The sequence below is a fragment of the Lytechinus variegatus genome, chromosome 15, assembly GCF_018143015.1.
Source record: "Lytechinus variegatus isolate NC3 chromosome 15, Lvar_3.0, whole genome shotgun sequence".
In the NCBI taxonomy this organism is placed as follows: Eukaryota; Metazoa; Echinodermata; class Echinoidea; order Temnopleuroida; family Toxopneustidae; genus Lytechinus; species Lytechinus variegatus.
Window position 1 is genome coordinate 30,665,699 of NC_054754.1, and position 17,897 is coordinate 30,683,595.

Below are 17,897 nucleotides of genomic sequence, written 5' to 3' on the forward strand. Positions count from 1 at the left end.
ATGTAATGTTTGTATAATATATATATATATATATATATATATATACATATACATATGTGTGTAAAGCTTATATATATATATATATATATATATATATATATATATAAGACCCAATATGTCTACATACTTTCAAAAAATGTTCGTAATAAAAATCTGCGTAAACTTAATTAATTTTAATAGCTATTGGATAATCCTAATTAAACATTACCGATGTAAAACATCTTCTTTTAAGATATACCTCTATTTAGTATATTAATCCAAATATATGCATATTACATGTAAAGCCATTATGTCTTTTACATCTTCAGATACCTGAAGAAGGCCGAACTAAATGGCCGAAAGCTTGTATTAATAAAAGTTGAAGAAATCCAGGCTACGTCTCCCGCTTCAATGCTTTTTTAGCTTCTTCGCCAATATATTACTCACTGAAGCACCCACGCAATGTTTAGGCCCTTGCTCATCACAATTATATATATATACATACATATATATATGTTTCATGGTGTGTGTGAGGGTGTGTGTGTAATTTGAGTTGAGTTCCTGCTTCGTACTTTATTTTGACGTGTACACATATACTTTAAATAATACATTATGACATGTAACATGCTTTAATGTTCCCAACACCATGACATCTCCTTGTATCTTCACAAATAAAAAAAATAGTGTTTCATTGTAAATGGCTACTTATATTTTAATATGCCTTTGTTATATTTGATCTGTTGTTACTTACCGTGTATCGATTATTGTAACTCATCATTTCATACCGAAGATGAAAAACCTTTGTTTCCTTTTACAGCTCGCATTATCCTAGACAACACAGATGACATTTCAGATTTGGTAAGAATTAAACACTGAAAAACTTTAACATTATTTACCTTGCCATAGACATCAATTGTTTTATTTTTTTTACATAGTATTGCGCAGTACTACTGTGTGAAACCCGACGACTGACTGATTGATTGATTGAGTTTATTCTTCTTCATTTCAAAGAAATCAGAATATGAATATCAGAAATGAAAAAAAAGGAACTCAGTGGAAAGCATCGCTTGTTTATGTGAGTTCCCTGAAATAAATAACTGATTAAAAGGACGCACATATGTAATTTCGTACCTAATTCAATGTAATAATCATGGAGTCCTGCTTGATAATTTCTTCAGATGAGGATAGCATGATAATATTCCGCTTTCATGAAGCTCTCGATTTCTAAAGCCAATTTACATATAATGATAAATCATTTCCCCTGTCATCAGTTCTGGCTTGCCCATATAGTGAATATACATTCTTAACTCACATTTAGCAAGCAACTTAGGAAATATTGTTACGAGTTATTTATACAATTCGACACATTCATTTAAGATGCATTCCATGTGTAACCGGGTGCTCTTTCTGCTGCTGCATCATTTCTGCTCTGCGATGTCTTTTTTCAACTATTTTGACATTGCATTGGGAGATCATTTCTATGTCAGCTGTTTTAGATAGAATCACTCATTTTGATGAACTCTATTGCATGCTGGTCTGGATTGGTGATAGCTTTTTGTGAATTTTTAATGAGAATTTCTGCTCACCTCCAGTTTAAACACCTTTATGGAGTCTTTTGGAGGAATCCTACCAAGTACCAAATAAATACTTGGTCTTTGTTGTGAGGAACCTAGATGCACAGAGTCAAAAGTGTATCCTTTTAAAACTCAAAGTTCTGCTTTATCAATTCTCAGTCACTGCGAAATAAAACAACAGAAAAAACGAGATGGAGTCCTAACATGCTCTCTTATACAAATCAGCTCTTAATGTGCGTTTTCCTGAATTTATCGCTAATTTAAACTCTTTGGAGTTATTTTCTTCTGAAATCGTTAACATATCTCCTACTTGTTGTAGTTTACGTACCGCCCAACAACTAGATCAAAAGGTTCTTCCTTTCTTCCTTTGATGGATTCACTGCAGAGTTTGAGTCACTCATCGGAGATGTATGTTTGAATAAAATGCCTCATCACATTTGATTTTAATATTCATATCGACTCAGCGTCAGATGCAAACGCTTGTGCCTTCAATAATCTCCACAACTTGACAATGTGTAACCGGTCCTACGCATAGAAATGTCACACATAGAATAGTGATCACCAAAGAATCAGACCCAACCCTTTTTTAGGATCTGCGCCTCATTGGCGGGATAGCTGATCAGTAATAACCAAGCTCCATCGTGAACGCCATCAGAACCAGAAGGTGGAAATGTAAACAAGGAATATATCAACCATGTGGAGCGTTGTGGCCCAGTGGATTAGTCTCCGGACTTTGAAACAGAGGGTCGTGGGTTCAAATCCCAGCCATGGCGTAGTTTCCTTCAGCAAGAAATTTATCCACATTGTGCTGCACTCAACCCAGGTGAGGTGAATGGGTACCTGGCAGGAATTTATTCCTTGAAATGCCACCGCGCTGTAAAAGGCTGCGGGGCTAAAGCCAGGGTAATAATATCCAAGTCCTTTGGAAGCGCATAGAGACGTTATTTATAATGTGTTATGCGCTATACAAGAACTGTCTATTATTATTATTATTATCAGTAAAGAGGCCCTCTGTGATTATATAAAGTCCTCAAAGCTTTCCAGAGCAGAGGTCAAACTACATGTAAGCTCGGTATCATCACAAGCTTAACAATATAACACCATCTTTGGCAACATTTTCAATGATCATACTCCTACTCGGAAGACACGTACAGTGGTACTGAGATCCCATGCTCCACGGTTCAAGAGCCGAAGCAGAACGACGTCACCTAGCCAGCTTGTGGAGAAACTCTAGACTTGAGAGTCATCGGCAAATTATACATCGCAGAAGCAGAAGGCCAATCGACTTATTCGTCAATCAAAGTCAACATACTACAACGACCTCTTCACTGAGCATGCAAAAGACCAGAGACGAATCTTCAGTATCGCTGAAAAAGTGCTTCATCGCAAGAGCAAGTCTCCTCTCCCACAGTACCCATGGTACCAGTCAAAGGAACAGCTATCCAAAGAATTTTGTAAATTATTTGATGAAAACAGAGATCTCGGAGATCCGCCAAAAATATTATGCCAGATTGTTTATGACCTGAACCTTCCTTCTGCTGGAATGCTGCCATCACCTAGAAACTTGTTGTATTTTTCTAAGAGGTAACAGATGATGAATACGATTCATTGTATTGTCTACACCCCCAACATCGTGTGATCTTGATCCAGTCTAAGCTCTTGTCCTCAAGTCCTGTTCTTCTACCTTGATCTCAATATTGTGACATCAATTATTAATAACTCTCTACAATCCGGAGAAGTCCAAGAAGTTTTGAAAGCTGCACAAGTTCACCCAGTGCTGAAGAAATCGAACTTGAACCTGCGAACATGAGCAACTATTGCCCGATACCCAACCTCAGCTACTTGAGTAAGACACTTTAACGCGTTATGATGAACCAGCTGAGTTCCTACATCAAAGATAATTCTCGTCACAATACATTTCAGTCTGCATATCGTGCCAGCCATAGTGTCGAGACTGCAATCATTAGAGTCCAGAATGATCTACTACCGGGCATGGATCAAACGATAATATCGCTTTTAGCCCTACTGGATCTTTCAGCAGCCTTCGACACTGTAGACCATGACATTCTTATCCGTCGACTCAGTGACCAATATTGAACTACAGTGGTTCCGATCATACCTGATAGAAAGGATCCATGTTTCTGTTGACGGTGCCAGATCTGACTCATCAACGCTGAAATATGGTGTTCCTCGAGGCTCTACCGTCGACCCGCAGTTGTTCTGCATGTATTCTTCACCAATATCTCACATCATCAAGAGTCATGGACTCCAATACCATCAGTATGAAGATGATACACAGATCTAATATACCGTCAACTCATCTAATTTTTAGGACTCCTGCGCATCGAATCCTGCGTAGCTGACCTCCAGAAATGGCTGTCTAATAATTATCTGAAAATGAATGAGTACACTTCGGAATTCTTGTTGTTGTCGATTCTCGTCAGGAACGAGCCAATGTGTCAATAAACGATCTAAGAAATAGCAACTTTTTAATCAAGCCTTCTGATCATTGTTTGATTGTTGAAATATGTATCGTCTTCATGGTTAACTGCATAGCTGCCTGGATCTTTATCCGAAATCTTGGAAGGATCCGTAAGGATGTAAAGAAAGTTGCCGAACTCCTTTTTCATGCCTGCCTTTGTAACAACCCGGCTGAACATTTGCAACTCGATTTTACTGGTTTGACTCAACATCAACTGCACAGACTTCAGCGCCTGCAGAACATTGCAGCACGTCTTGTGTCCCTATACAAAGAAAGAGAGTCCATATAACTCAAATTGACAGTGGCTTCCTACCAATCAAATTGACAGTGGCTTCCTACCAATCAGAGAATCGCCTATAAACTTGGAGTTCTCGTATATAAAGCATTCACTGATAAATCTCACCTCTAGCTTCGGTCCCTTAGTTTCCCTTCATTGGTAAGAACAATTAAATAGTAATCTATACTTACATTGTAAACACATCTGTCCTTTACGATTTTTTCAGATTGACAAGATGCAGACTGAAAACCTTGCCCCGGAGGAGGTTTTATGGATTCTAGAGAGTGAGCTTGAGTTCGTTCAATCAGAAGATACGGTTACTAATGCTGATGAGTTAGAAGCCATCAATGAGTTATTCACTGCCACACTAGAACTCCAGGATACAGAGAGCGCCACGCGTGCTGACCTCTTGGATAACCTCCAGGTAACTGATGGATTAAAATTGACAGAAAACTTTATATCACAGCCTATCAACTCCGCCGAGTAAAATGTATAGTTGGTACCTGAAAAGAAAGAAAAATGCATGAAACTTAGATGGTTCTATTTTAGATCTTAACTTTCAACTAATTGAGTTATTTTGGCATTCGATATGGTATTTTAAATTTTCATGGACAAATTTCGGTCTGAGATTGTTTTATCATGCATGCAGCAGATTATTTTTCTCTTAACCAAACAGGGAGGGGGTGGGGTAACACTAAACATGAATGTCATCAAGTGTTTTTAATATCTAGTCGTTTGACGCATACTCGTCCTAAATTTTGATGGAATATTGTTTAAAATATGATGTTTCTTGAACTCGTTTTCCTGTCTCTCATATAAATTTCAAGAATTTTTTGCTTGTATCTCGATTAGTAAACTCTTCTTCTACTACACAAACATTCCGACCCCATCTCATGGTTGAGTAAAACAGTTATCATGTTCGTGTTGACGATTGCTGTTTCCAATAACGAAATTACTTTTGCTGCATTTACTCATTTCTATATTCTTATCAATATGTTTTGTTTTTGATTGTTTCTTTCTGTTTTTAGATTGCATTGGACATTGTAAGTGAGCTTACAGGACCAGAGAAGGCATCTTTGTGGACACAACAATCGAATAAAACAGTTTGTATAGCTGATAAAAATGTCCTTTTCATTTCTAAACGTGAAATCCACTCAAAAAAATCTTTATGATAGGGTGATGTTTGCAGGGTAAATCTAGAATTCAGGGGCGGATCCAAGAGGGGGGGGGGCACATTTTCCTGAGGAAAAATTTGACAAGAAAAAAAACAGGGTTTCAACCAAAAATTGAGGGGATTTCGTCCTCGAAAATAATTGACAAGCAATAATAATAATAATAATAAAAAACACACACACTTCTATTTTAACGGCATTTTTTACATTACAAATTTTAATTGTGCCTCTCAATGATCCGCCAGTGCCAGAATTTACCAGCTGGGTCATTTATACTGAAACCATGGAAACGAAATCAGTAGTAAAAACAAAGTTATCACCACACTCAGCATTTTCCAGCTCAACGATTTATGTTTAAACAAAAAATAAATGCTCGCTCGCCCCCCCCCCCTTCGATGTTGGTTCAGACATTCATAGATTACAATAATAGATATTTAATGACAGTTTATAAACAGACCATGGGATACACCAGTAGTTGCTAATTTTGGGTTGAAAGAATTATTTATTTAGTAAACAATATCTTTATACATCATAACTAGCTCAGATTGACTGTTTTTCAGCATGGTCCTGTTGACAGAAAATAACAATGTATGTATAAAAGATAGAGTAGCTTGGGTTCTACAAATATAATGAATTCAATTAAAATCAGAAAAATCACTAATGCCAAAACCATTCAATGTAACATGATAATTTTTGAGGAATCGGTGAAATTAGAAACGTTATCATAGACAACACAATTACAGTAAAATATAAATTAAAGTGTATGATATCATTGATACAATAAATGATTCAGCAAAATTTATGAAGAAGATCATTTTAATTTGAAAGTTGAAACATAGAATATTGGATAAAGATATTGCATTAAAATAGAAATTATAAACATAATCAGGCATTCGAAACATGTGTGACATCTGGGAGAGCAACGTATATTGTGTGCGTCCAGCGACAACGTTCTTGTCCATCGTAATATTTTGAAAGATTTTTCTTGAATGCCCTGAGTCGTATCTTGTTATGTTATAGTAATATTGTAAGGGTAATTGGTAGCTTTAAGTTAGTTCTTAATGGTTCTTTATTATTCCACTTCTAGGAAACCATCCCATGTCCATGTAAGCTTACATCTAGTATTGGAGAATTTACTAATGCTATTGGACATGCTCTTATAATGCTGAACCAAACCGAAGAAACTATCATCATTAAATCAGAGAGAGCAGGTTGGTTGTTTAGTTGGTTTGCTTTTAAATAAGATATGTGTTGTAATCAATTAATTTAATATTTATTACTAATATCACTACTACGACGACGACGACTACCACTACTACTACTACTACCACTACTACTTCTACTACCACTTCTACTACTACTCCTACTACAGTTCTACTACTACTACTACTACTTCTACTACTACTACTACCACTACTACTACTACTACTACTGCTACTACTACAACTACTACAAAGACTACTCTTACTGCTATCATGCTTATCATTATCTTTGGTACTGATTATGTTGTTTGTATGAACACCAATTATTACTGTCAATAAATATTTGTCTTACCTTGATATATTCATAATAATTCTCAATTTGCTTTTGATTTTCCCCCAGCTGCTCAGTTAATCCCGGTTAAGGCACTCCAAGAAGAGGCTGACGAGGACGACGATAATGACCTCGTGATCACGCTCAAAACCGCTTCTTCTGATTCTGATGATGGGGACGATGGTGCTGAAGTCGAAGTATCTATCCCAGTCAGTGTGCTGAAAGAGGAACAAACTACCTTCGTAGCCGTGGTCATCTACGATCACCTGCACGACATCTTTCCTGCGAGGTGATTGCTCGATTGATATCATTTTCATAATATGTCAAACTCTATCACAAAATTGGATTTTGTAATTAAAAGTGTCAAAATATTGACTCGCTCGCTCGCAACTGTGAATAAATTTTGCCCGATACGCAATATCTGGCCCCCTCAAAAATGTTGGGTCAATGGGTGACTGATAAGAATACTAGTAACCATCAACCATTTACAGGAATGATAAATATTGCTTCCTGATAATTCATAAATGTTACAGGGATAACTCGACGTTCATGTTAGCCAACAATGATAGTAGTGGGGTCGAAGAATCGATGGACGAGAATAAGTTTATCGCTAGTGCTGTCATTGATGTGACGTTCATCCCTGCAACCAATTCGTCAGCAATATTCGACACACCCATTGTACTTCAATTCGAGCTACGATCAAGTCAACTCGAAGTAAGTTAGCTCGATCAGTTTGTGTTCATTGTGATATCACCTTTATTTTTTCAAAAATAATTGATATAGATCATCTATAAAGTGAAACCAATGGTTGGTCAATCTTCAGTTTCGTTTTTTATTCTTTTACAAGACAAATAATGACATATGATTATCATTTTGCATGCTGTCACTTGATTGTCAAGTTAATACTAGCATAACAGAGATACCTAAAAAAACGCCGTCTTTGTAAATAGATTAATGACATTTCCTCCAATGTTGTCGGTGTTCTGAATTTGGGTTATTCGTAAAAATTTTTCCCGTTTGTTTCCATGTTTCTGTTTCTCTAACTTAAGAGTGCATCCAAATATGATAAGATTTCCAGCTTGTGTGTTTACTGGAATACCAGCTACTCGTAAGTACAAAGGCTTTTGTTTTTAACTTATTACCTTTCTATTTAAGGACACCCCAGTTCAAATGCAATCTTGTGTAATGCTAATTCATCAAAACACTGCCTTAACACAAACGAATGTGTAATGGCGGTATTATAGAAAACTCTATTTACATATCCCCAGCATTATCAGCACTAATCTTAATACTATGAATAAAAATAAAGAATAAAACGTTTCAAATTGCAATTAATCTATTTTCTAGATCAATATACATAAAAATCATGCGTTGCTTATTATGTTGATTCAAAGAGAAATATTACACATCAACTTTATAGTATTTCAAAAATTTGCATTATTCCGGTGAAACAGTTCTTCATGAATATTCAATGAGCAAACTGATGATGTCATACCCCCTTGTTCTTTTGTATTTTATTTTATGAAATTAGGATTATTCATATTTTTCCATACAAGAATTGAAAATATTGGGTTGACAACTGATTCAGTGCATGATGTATTTATTGCTGTAACTTATTTCATTATAATGGAGACACATTATTCACTCATTTAAAAAAAATCAAACTATTATGATTTCATGTAATAACATAAGAAAAATTACAGTGGGGATGTGACATCATCAGCCAACGTAATGAATATTTATGACGACATGACGTGCATATAACTGTTCGATTTATATGGCTAAACTTTAAAATCAAATAACTTCGCAATTTGTTATCAGATTTTGATGGAATTTTCTGTGCTTTGGTCTGTGAATTTTGCTCTATTTACATATAAATATTTTCATCCCGGAGTATCAAGTTAATCGATCGATACTATTTCGTTATTTCAAATAAGATACTATAGTTCGGTTTGGAATTGTTTTGTTGATGTGACTTAAACGTTATTTGGTACAGGGACAACACGAGTGTAGGTATCTGGGCTACTAATGGATGTGAGTTGACTGATCAGAACGATACTCATGTCACGTGTTCCTGTTATCATCTAACTCACTTTGCTGTTCTTATGATCAGAGAACCGGGAGCGGTAAGTATGCTACATATGCTACGTGTCTTTTTGTATTCTTTGTTGTTGTTTTTTCTCTCCTTTTTCCTACATTGTATTTACTATAATGATATGACATTCTGTTTTTTTTATTCAATATTGTTGTCTTTTTACTATGTTTTGGAGATCCAGCCTTACAGGTTTCTTATAACCTTCATGGAAAGCCACGCAATTTATTTTATTATCTAATCACATTATTTGATGTTTCTTTGTATTTTTATCCTATTTTGCGAAATAAAGATTGAATTGAATTGAACATAGATTTACGTCATTTAAAGAATATACATTACAATCGCATAACAGGCTCAGGCGCGGATACAGAGTCTGACTTTTACTGGGTACGAATTCGGCAGAACAATTTGATAAGCAATAAATAGATTTTTAAAAAGGGTCAACATTTCAAAACGAACACCATTTCGCTTCCTGAAAAACTTGTCAAAGAACTAATGATAAAAAAATGTAATCGTTCAATTTAAGGGGTGCACAAATAATGAAGGCATTTTATGAGGTTCATTCATAGGGGGCACCATTGTAATACGGTGATGCCTATCTTGATGTGGATGTGCCGTGGCCGAGTATTCTAAGGCGCCAGGCTATACATGGAAAGTCCGGGGTTCGATCCCTGGCCGCGGCACCTATGCCCGTGAGCAAGGCATTTAATCTACAATGCTCTTTTATCCTGCTTTCAAATAAATGGGAATGCTCTATGCATTATTGGTAACTAGGTGTGCACTTGTTAAAAAATAAAAAAATCTGGAAAAAGACATTTTTTACGTGTTTTTGGTCGCGCATGGTATCCACTCGTCAATGTAAGTGCCCCCCCCCGGGGGGGGGGTTACACAAACACCTTCCGTCATGCACCCCCTGGATCCGCGCCTGTATAATAGAGAGTTCATAACAATTTTGGGTATGTTTTTTCTCATCCGTAGAAGTAGTAGTCATAAACGAACTACTAGCAGTAGAAATGATATAGTAGTACTACTATATTATGGTAGTAGAAGTGGTAGTAGTAGCAGCAGTAGAAATGTTGTATTATATCAGTACTTTTTATCATTGCCATTATTAACCGGTGTATTGGCTCAGTTGGTAGAGCGTCTGTCTCACAACCGGGAGGTCGGTGGTTCAAACCCCGGCAGCGTCAGACCAAAAGACGTTAAAAGATGGGAGTTGCTGCTACCCTGTTTGGCGTTCAACGATTAAAGGGATAGAGCCTCGTCGATCTAGCGCTGTACAGCGGCTGCCGGGCCCACGATCAATTGGGCAAAGCAAATTTTCGGAGTATTTCATGTCTGTTTTGAACAATAAATTATGGATTTTCATCTTCATTATTATTGATGCTTTTTTACATTACTGATTAATTTATTTTCTTATATAATCTTGAATCTGTCGTTATGATCAATGTTATTTATACATTTTATAAACATTAGTGTTATTGGGGTACGTTGATTTGTTTTTCTGAATTGCGTGTGTAATTTCGCTTTTTTTTCCTCTCTAGATCGGGGCCGCACACGTGCAAGTCCTCACGATATTATCAAACATTGGATGTAGTTTGTCTGTGTTCGGATCGGTAGCAACGGTTTTGGCTTTCATCTTTCTAAAGTAAGTATACAGCTGTATATATCATTGCGTTTTTCATATTTTTTGAAGGAATATTAATTATCATATGCCGTTCAGCAACTTTAACATGGTATTGTGATTCTTCAATGACAGATATAATAATACATAAGATTTATATAGCGCACTTTCCATCTTGATTAAATGCTCAAGGCGCTTCAGAGCAGAACAACAAAAACTATTTACATATACATGTAATACATGTCTGAACAATAAGTCAATGTCTATCAAAAAACGCTTTTATACAGGTAAGTTTTCAGGTTGCCCTTGAAGGTGGTCGCTGAAGTCTGGGTTTTCAAACTGTGTGGGAGAGAATTCCACAGGCTAGGTCCGGCATGAGCAAAGGCCCGCTCCCCGCATGATTTCTTAGCAACTGGAATTTGTAAGAGATTAGATGATGAGGATCGTAAATTTCTTGAGGGTTGGTAATGATGCATCAAAGACCTATTGTAACTGGGGGAAGTTCCATTGACTGTATGAATAAAATGAATAAAATTGGACCTTTTTTAATTAACAAAACTGTATGTATATATATATATATATATGTATAGCCTATGTGAGTCGAATCATGTTATGTCTAATTGTTACAAAATGAACATCATTCGAAATAGAAATTGATTTCGATTAAATTTTGGAAGAGAATGCATGTTTTATATTCAGATTTTCCTTTGTACCGGTGCTAGCGTAAATCCTGAATAATCAATATTATTGTTAAAAGATTGCTGCGATTTCTCCTCGGAATGCCATTAAAATTGCTTGATTTTGCATTCTAGCAACACAAAAAGGTCTCACTTTTGGCCATGAAAAATCCAACATTATACAGAGGACTTAAGAAAACTTATGCCACGCCTTATGGAAAACACGAATTAAAAATACTAAAGAGGAATATATCGACCTATCTTATTCTAGGATGAATACTGATCGTGTGTTGATTCACAGCAACCTGGCTTCATCTATCGCGATGTCACAGATTCTATTCCTAGCACAGGGTTCTCTACAACCTATGACGGTATATTTACTTCCGGTTTACTTCCAATTTACGAAAAATATGACAAAAATTTTAAAATTTTATTTGTATATGAGATACTGAATGAAGCCGAATGCATTGATGATGATGATGATGATGATGTTTTTCTTTTTAAGTCTGGAGCGCTACGTTCCCATTCGCACTATAGGTTGAAGTATAAATTATATGAAATTTGAAATATCCTAGAATGATCTGGGTTTATTTTATATTACATCTAAACAATCGTGTGTCTATTCTGAAAACTTTGCAAGCTCTTCCGAATCTACTCCATAGTAGTTCAGCTACCAAAGTGGCTACATAGGAAAGAAAAATCCACTCTAATTTTAAAATCTTATCTTGTGACTGTTAAATTGTGAAAACTCAATCATAAGATTGGCAATCCAGTGGCGTACCTGCAAGATGACTTCAAATCTACAGAAGATATTATTGACAAAACAGTCTCTATTTTTTGTAATAAGTTCTAATATATCATAAGACACCTGTGTAAAGATAGATACATCCAACCAACAGAAAACAAAGATTATTTCACCATTTAGTAGTGGGATACAATCCAGATTGTATAACGAATAACTTCAATGTACACAATTGAATAGAAACAATGACATGAATTATTTGACATGAAACATCCCACCGCTGCCACCGAAATACTTTTCAAGGGTTGTTGTATCCCTCATAGGTCAGAGGAATATGCAATGGGGGTCACAGACACAATAAATCAATAAATATGGGCATGTCATTGAATCCTACTCGATGAATTGCGTCATATCGTACATCATATTTTCTTTATAAGTTATAAACTTTAATATTCATCAGAAAATATACAATGTAGTTTTGAATTTCTACCGTTTTTGTTTCCATGCTTATGTCTTAGATCGGATGTAAGGTAATGGCTGGTATCATGTATTATTTCTTCACGGCCTCCTTTGTGTGGATGATGATTGAAGGTCTTCAGTTATATACCCAGGTCGTTCTTGTATTCAACCAAGAGAACAGTAAAATGAGATACTACATGATCGGTGGATGGGGTATGTTATAACTCAAGCTACATCATCATCGTGTACTATTGTGACGATGATGTTGCCAACAAAAATTTTTATGAATGGATGGCGACGATGACAACATTGATAATTAGGATGATGATGATGATTACGGTGATAAATCTGACTGTGTTGATAATGATGATGATGATATAGATGATTAATGATGACGACGACGACGGCAATGATGATATGGTAATGATGATGATGATAAAGATGAATAATAATAATGATGATGATGACGATTAATGGTGATGGCGATGATGATTAATTGTGATGATGGAGATGATGATGATGATGGTAATGGTGATTAATAGTGATGGTCATGATGATAATGATGATGATGGTAATGATGATTAATGATGATGGTCATGATATGGTGGTGATGATGATGACGATGGTGGTGGTGATGATGATGATTCCTTTTCAATTTCAATTTATTTCCTTTTCAACAGAACAAAGTAAAGTAATGATGATGATGTCTTGACGGTTATAGTTATGGCTGTGCTGGCATTGGCAATGGTAGCGATATATTTAGCGATTGTAATAATGATAGTGATGACGATGATTTATGATAATGGCAGCGATTTTACCCATGATGGTGTCATTTCGTCATGATAATCATACAAATTATATAAGTCATCGGCTGTTTCATTTAGCCCTTTTACCATAAACATTGGACTCAAATGACCACTTTTTCATTCTGTTGAACGTCAATTTGACGTAGATTTCAAGTTTCTTTTTATATTCGTTCAACTTCATGGTTCAGGAATTCCACTTATAATGACGGCAGTCGTTATTGGATCAACTTTGGAGAGCATAGGGCGTCGACCTGAGTGAGTTTTCATATTAAATCATCAAAGTTAGAGGACCGATTTTCAATATGGCTGATTCATAACCATTGACCATGTTTGATCAAACACTACAAAATGTTTAATTTAAAAATAATGTGATTAATCTAACTTAGAGATGTAACAGGTGGTAAAGCCAATCACTATGGCCATTGAAAGAGTAAATTTACTCTATATTAGTTTATTTATCCGAAAAGTTTATCTGTCTTTGAATATAGTAGAAGAAAAACTTGAACGAGAAGAGGAAGCAAATGAGAAAGGGGGGGTAACCATTTTCTATTTACAAAAGGCAAAGTCATAAATTACATTCCTTATTACGATGTGGTGAAAAATAATAGTATTTGTACATTGTTGGTCGGAGAAATATGATATTGGGTTTTTCAAAGAAACTGATGTTCTATATTTGAATGAAATTTAATTTGCTATTTAATGTGTTACAAAACCTTTATGCACTTTATCTTCACCTTGGAAAAAAGAATTATACTATTGGTGGAAAACAAGGAATGATAGTTGATAAGTTAGACGCTTCTCTTTTTTTTAATTGATCGAGAGTTATAATGATCAACGTTTGATTTTATTGTAAGACAATCATGGAAAATCACATTATGTTCAAGTAATTATCGCACGATTAGAGTGCAAGCAGCAGAAAGTAATAAATTGAAAATAAAAGTAATGAATAAATTGATATTGTATATTTTTAGTGTCTGCTGGTTGGATTACTCAGATAACTCCATCTATCTCTTCGTCATCCCAACCCTATGCGTGGTGATAGCTAACATGGCTATCTTAACTCGTGTTACAGTGGTTATTGTCAACCTGAAGAATCATGATCAGCTAAAGAGAGATGACGCTAAATATCAGAAACTCAAGTAATTGTATTTTTATCATGTTATATATTCAGTAATTAAACTTTTATCTTATATTCACATGCAATAAAATAAAGAATACGTAGTCAGTTCACATTACACATAATGCGAAATAGATATACTGACATGGTACTCAGCATTAGGTTCTGATATCCGGATACTTAAACAGATAAAAACATGAACATTTGGTGTGGGTTTTCTCGACATATACATGCATCAAATAGCAGAAATAATCGTAAAATTATGTGCGTTGTAATATCGTCTCACATTATTTTAAAGCAATGAATGAAATATTGATTGCAATGTTCCTGAAATTGCCGTCTTGTCCGAACAAATAGCCCGTCCGGACCTACAAGAACTGGTATGATGTAAAGGTTCGAGCCGTGGGTCACTTCTATCGAATAGTGACATTAAAGGTCGGTCTTAGATGTGAATAATCATATCTAATTTATTGATACTCGGCTGTAAAACTCGATAGCAAACAAAAATAATTATGTTCCCTCTTTTCTAGATACGCTCTGAAGGCTTCGCTGACCATATCTCCTCTGATGGGATCAACCTGGATGTTTGGTGTGCTAACCCTTGCTGACTCCTCTAACCTGGCTTTCCTTTATATCTTCGTCTTGTGTAACTCAATCCAAGGACTACTCATCTTCATTCTACATTGCCTTAACAGCCAAGAGGTATGTGAGCAATTCATCCAAACATACCTAATGGAAAGAAAAGTGTTCCACAGTGTGTTCACAGTGTGGAACACAAAGTGAAACTTCCTTTACAACAATGCCAAGAACCAATTCAATACTGTGAACCTCCAATGCACAGAGTTCTCTATGTTAACACACTGTGAACACGAACACACTGTAAAGGTTTCCACAGTGTGAAATTATCTTCACATTGTTGAATTTGAGCATTTTGATATTGTGACTGTATTTCACATAGTCCACATTGTGAACACAGTGTAAACACATTTTGACACTTTATTAACACAACACTTTGGGAGCTCACTGTGAAAACGTTAACACACTGTGGATACAATGTGAACAAACCGTTAACACACTGTGGATACAATGTGAACACACCGTTAACACGCTGTGGATACAATGTGAACACACCGTTAACACGCTGTGGATACAATGTGAACACACCGTTAACACACTGTGGATACAATGTGAACACACCGTTAACATGCTGTGGATACAATGTGAACACACTGTTAACACGCTGTGGATACAATGTGAACACACCGTTAACACACTGTGGATACAATGTGAACACACTGTGGATACAATGTGAACACACCGTTAACACACTGTGGATACAATGTGAACACACCGTTAACACGCTGTGGATACAATGTGAACACACCGTTAACACAATGTGGATACAATGTGAACACACCGTTAACACACTGTGGATACAATGTGAACACACCGTTAACACGCTGTGGATACAATGTGAACACACTGTGGATACAATGTGAACACACCGTTAACACAATGTGGATACAATGTGCACACACCGTTAACACAATGTGGATACAATGTGAACACACCGTTAACACGCTGTGGATACAATGTGAACACACCGTTAACACGCTGTGGATACAATGTGAACACACCGTTAACACAATGTGGATACAATGTGCACACACCGTTAACACAATGTGAACGCATATTATGACAACTTTGCTCCTTGCAACAAGATTTGCTCCAGGGACAAAACCTTCTTAGTATTAGCCAAAAATAAAACTTAACATCATCCAAAGCTCTGAAATTGCCGTTGTGGCAGCCGGTGTTTCGTGAAGAGTTGAGTGTCGGTTACACGTTCGAATAACCAAATAAATGTGATTGACTGAATATATGAATGATCAGAACAGATTTAAATTTAAAAAAATGAAGGGATAATTTGATTGATTGACTGATGAATAGATAATAGGTCAATAAATGATAAATTAATTTATCAATATTCACACGTAACAAATCATTTAAGTTCTGGATGAATGAATGCCACAATCAGTGAATTAATAAATTATAAAACATGCTTATTTCTAGGTGTATGTTACATGAACCATTGATTTTATGAATAGATTAATTGTAATATCAGAGAAATATTCAAGAGTGTATATATGTTTACTACTAGGTTCGCGATGTATTCAAACGTCGCATGGAGTTGTATCGTATCGGACGATCAGTTCGTAAGTTTAGAATCCAACCTACAAACAGCTCCATGAATGATTCTACTACGAATGAAGGGAAGTTTATGCGAAGTACCGTGAATACGCTGTCTTCAATGGTAAGCAAAGATCAGAAGACTACATAAACTGGTATCCTTTATGGCTGCGAATTCTTCATGAAGACTGGTAACGTAAAAGTAAGATGGACTTATGTCGTATCTCACTGAGCAAATTTGGAATATCGCCAGGGTTCGTAAAATATATAAAAATGTTCCAACACATAGAAATAAAGTTCTTATAAAATACTTTTATTGTCGCACATATTTATTTCTTGTCGCGAAGACATTCCAACAATGAACTTGTCAATGAAAATACATTTGCAAATATCTTTTTCCACGAACGGTTGCTTTCTTAAAAACCCCCACAGTTTCAAGCCTTTGTGAACGGCTGTAACGGTGTCGCGGGATTTTTTTTCCGTCAATGCTAGCGATCACATGACCAAATGGTCACAATATGATATTGATCCACTCAGAATAAAAATGTAAAATGAAAGTTTCCGAACACATTTTCGTTTATTCGTTCATTTTGGAAACCGTTCGCAAATGTTTGATGTCAGTCGGCGAATCTCACCATCGCTCTATTCGCAAGTATTTGTTCCTCAATGATATAGACCCTTCGTTCCTGCAATTTTCATTATTATTATTGGGTTTTTTTGGGGGGAGGGGTTGTGTGGGGTATTATAACGTATAATTAATTAAAGGGAACATATTAAAATAAAGAAACTGCTCGAAAGTACACATTTGTGTTACTTGTTGCACCTTATTAGATATTGCTCTGGAAATTCGCAATTATACATGTGAATATTTACGCTATTTATCTCCTTAGTGCCCTTAAAGTATTTTGCTTTCCTCTATTAATGCTTGTGACATTTTGATTAATTAAAACACAATTATGGGGGTATTTATTTGTATATCTGAATTATGAAAAAATATCTGAATCGTACACACAACTATGAATTAATCAAAACCTCTCTGCTGGAGTGATTAACATCGCATTCTTTTTTCAAGATATGGTCATAAGTGAAAAAAAAATGGGAGTTTGTTCAATGAACTAATCTCTATTATTGTCTGGGTATGATAGTGGATTTCTGTAATGTTCGCCTTATTTT

The 17,897-nt window shown here is 35.7% G+C and overlaps 1 protein-coding gene across 1 annotated transcript in view; it reads left to right on the top strand.

Moving 5' to 3' along the window:
* The window catches only part of LOC121429313 (adhesion G-protein coupled receptor D1-like), a 31,041-nt gene extending 13,614 nt beyond the window's left edge, over nucleotides 1-17,427 (top strand). Inside the window, exons 12-26 of the mRNA XM_041626324.1 lie at nucleotides 797-837; nucleotides 4,539-4,736; nucleotides 5,341-5,415; nucleotides 6,572-6,695; nucleotides 7,087-7,306; nucleotides 7,551-7,731; nucleotides 8,067-8,125; nucleotides 9,014-9,143; nucleotides 10,657-10,760; nucleotides 11,685-11,784; nucleotides 12,674-12,827; nucleotides 13,609-13,675; nucleotides 14,392-14,559; nucleotides 15,068-15,239; nucleotides 16,696-17,427. Coding sequence (XP_041482258.1) covers nucleotides 797-837; nucleotides 4,539-4,736; nucleotides 5,341-5,415; nucleotides 6,572-6,695; nucleotides 7,087-7,306; nucleotides 7,551-7,731; nucleotides 8,067-8,125; nucleotides 9,014-9,143; nucleotides 10,657-10,760; nucleotides 11,685-11,784; nucleotides 12,674-12,827; nucleotides 13,609-13,675; nucleotides 14,392-14,559; nucleotides 15,068-15,239; nucleotides 16,696-16,875 — 1,973 coding nt within the window. The 3' untranslated portion in view covers nucleotides 16,876-17,427. The remainder of the gene's footprint in view (nucleotides 1-796; nucleotides 838-4,538; nucleotides 4,737-5,340; nucleotides 5,416-6,571; nucleotides 6,696-7,086; nucleotides 7,307-7,550; nucleotides 7,732-8,066; nucleotides 8,126-9,013; nucleotides 9,144-10,656; nucleotides 10,761-11,684; nucleotides 11,785-12,673; nucleotides 12,828-13,608; nucleotides 13,676-14,391; nucleotides 14,560-15,067; nucleotides 15,240-16,695) is intronic.
* Nucleotides 17,428-17,897: the final 470 nt, after the last annotated feature.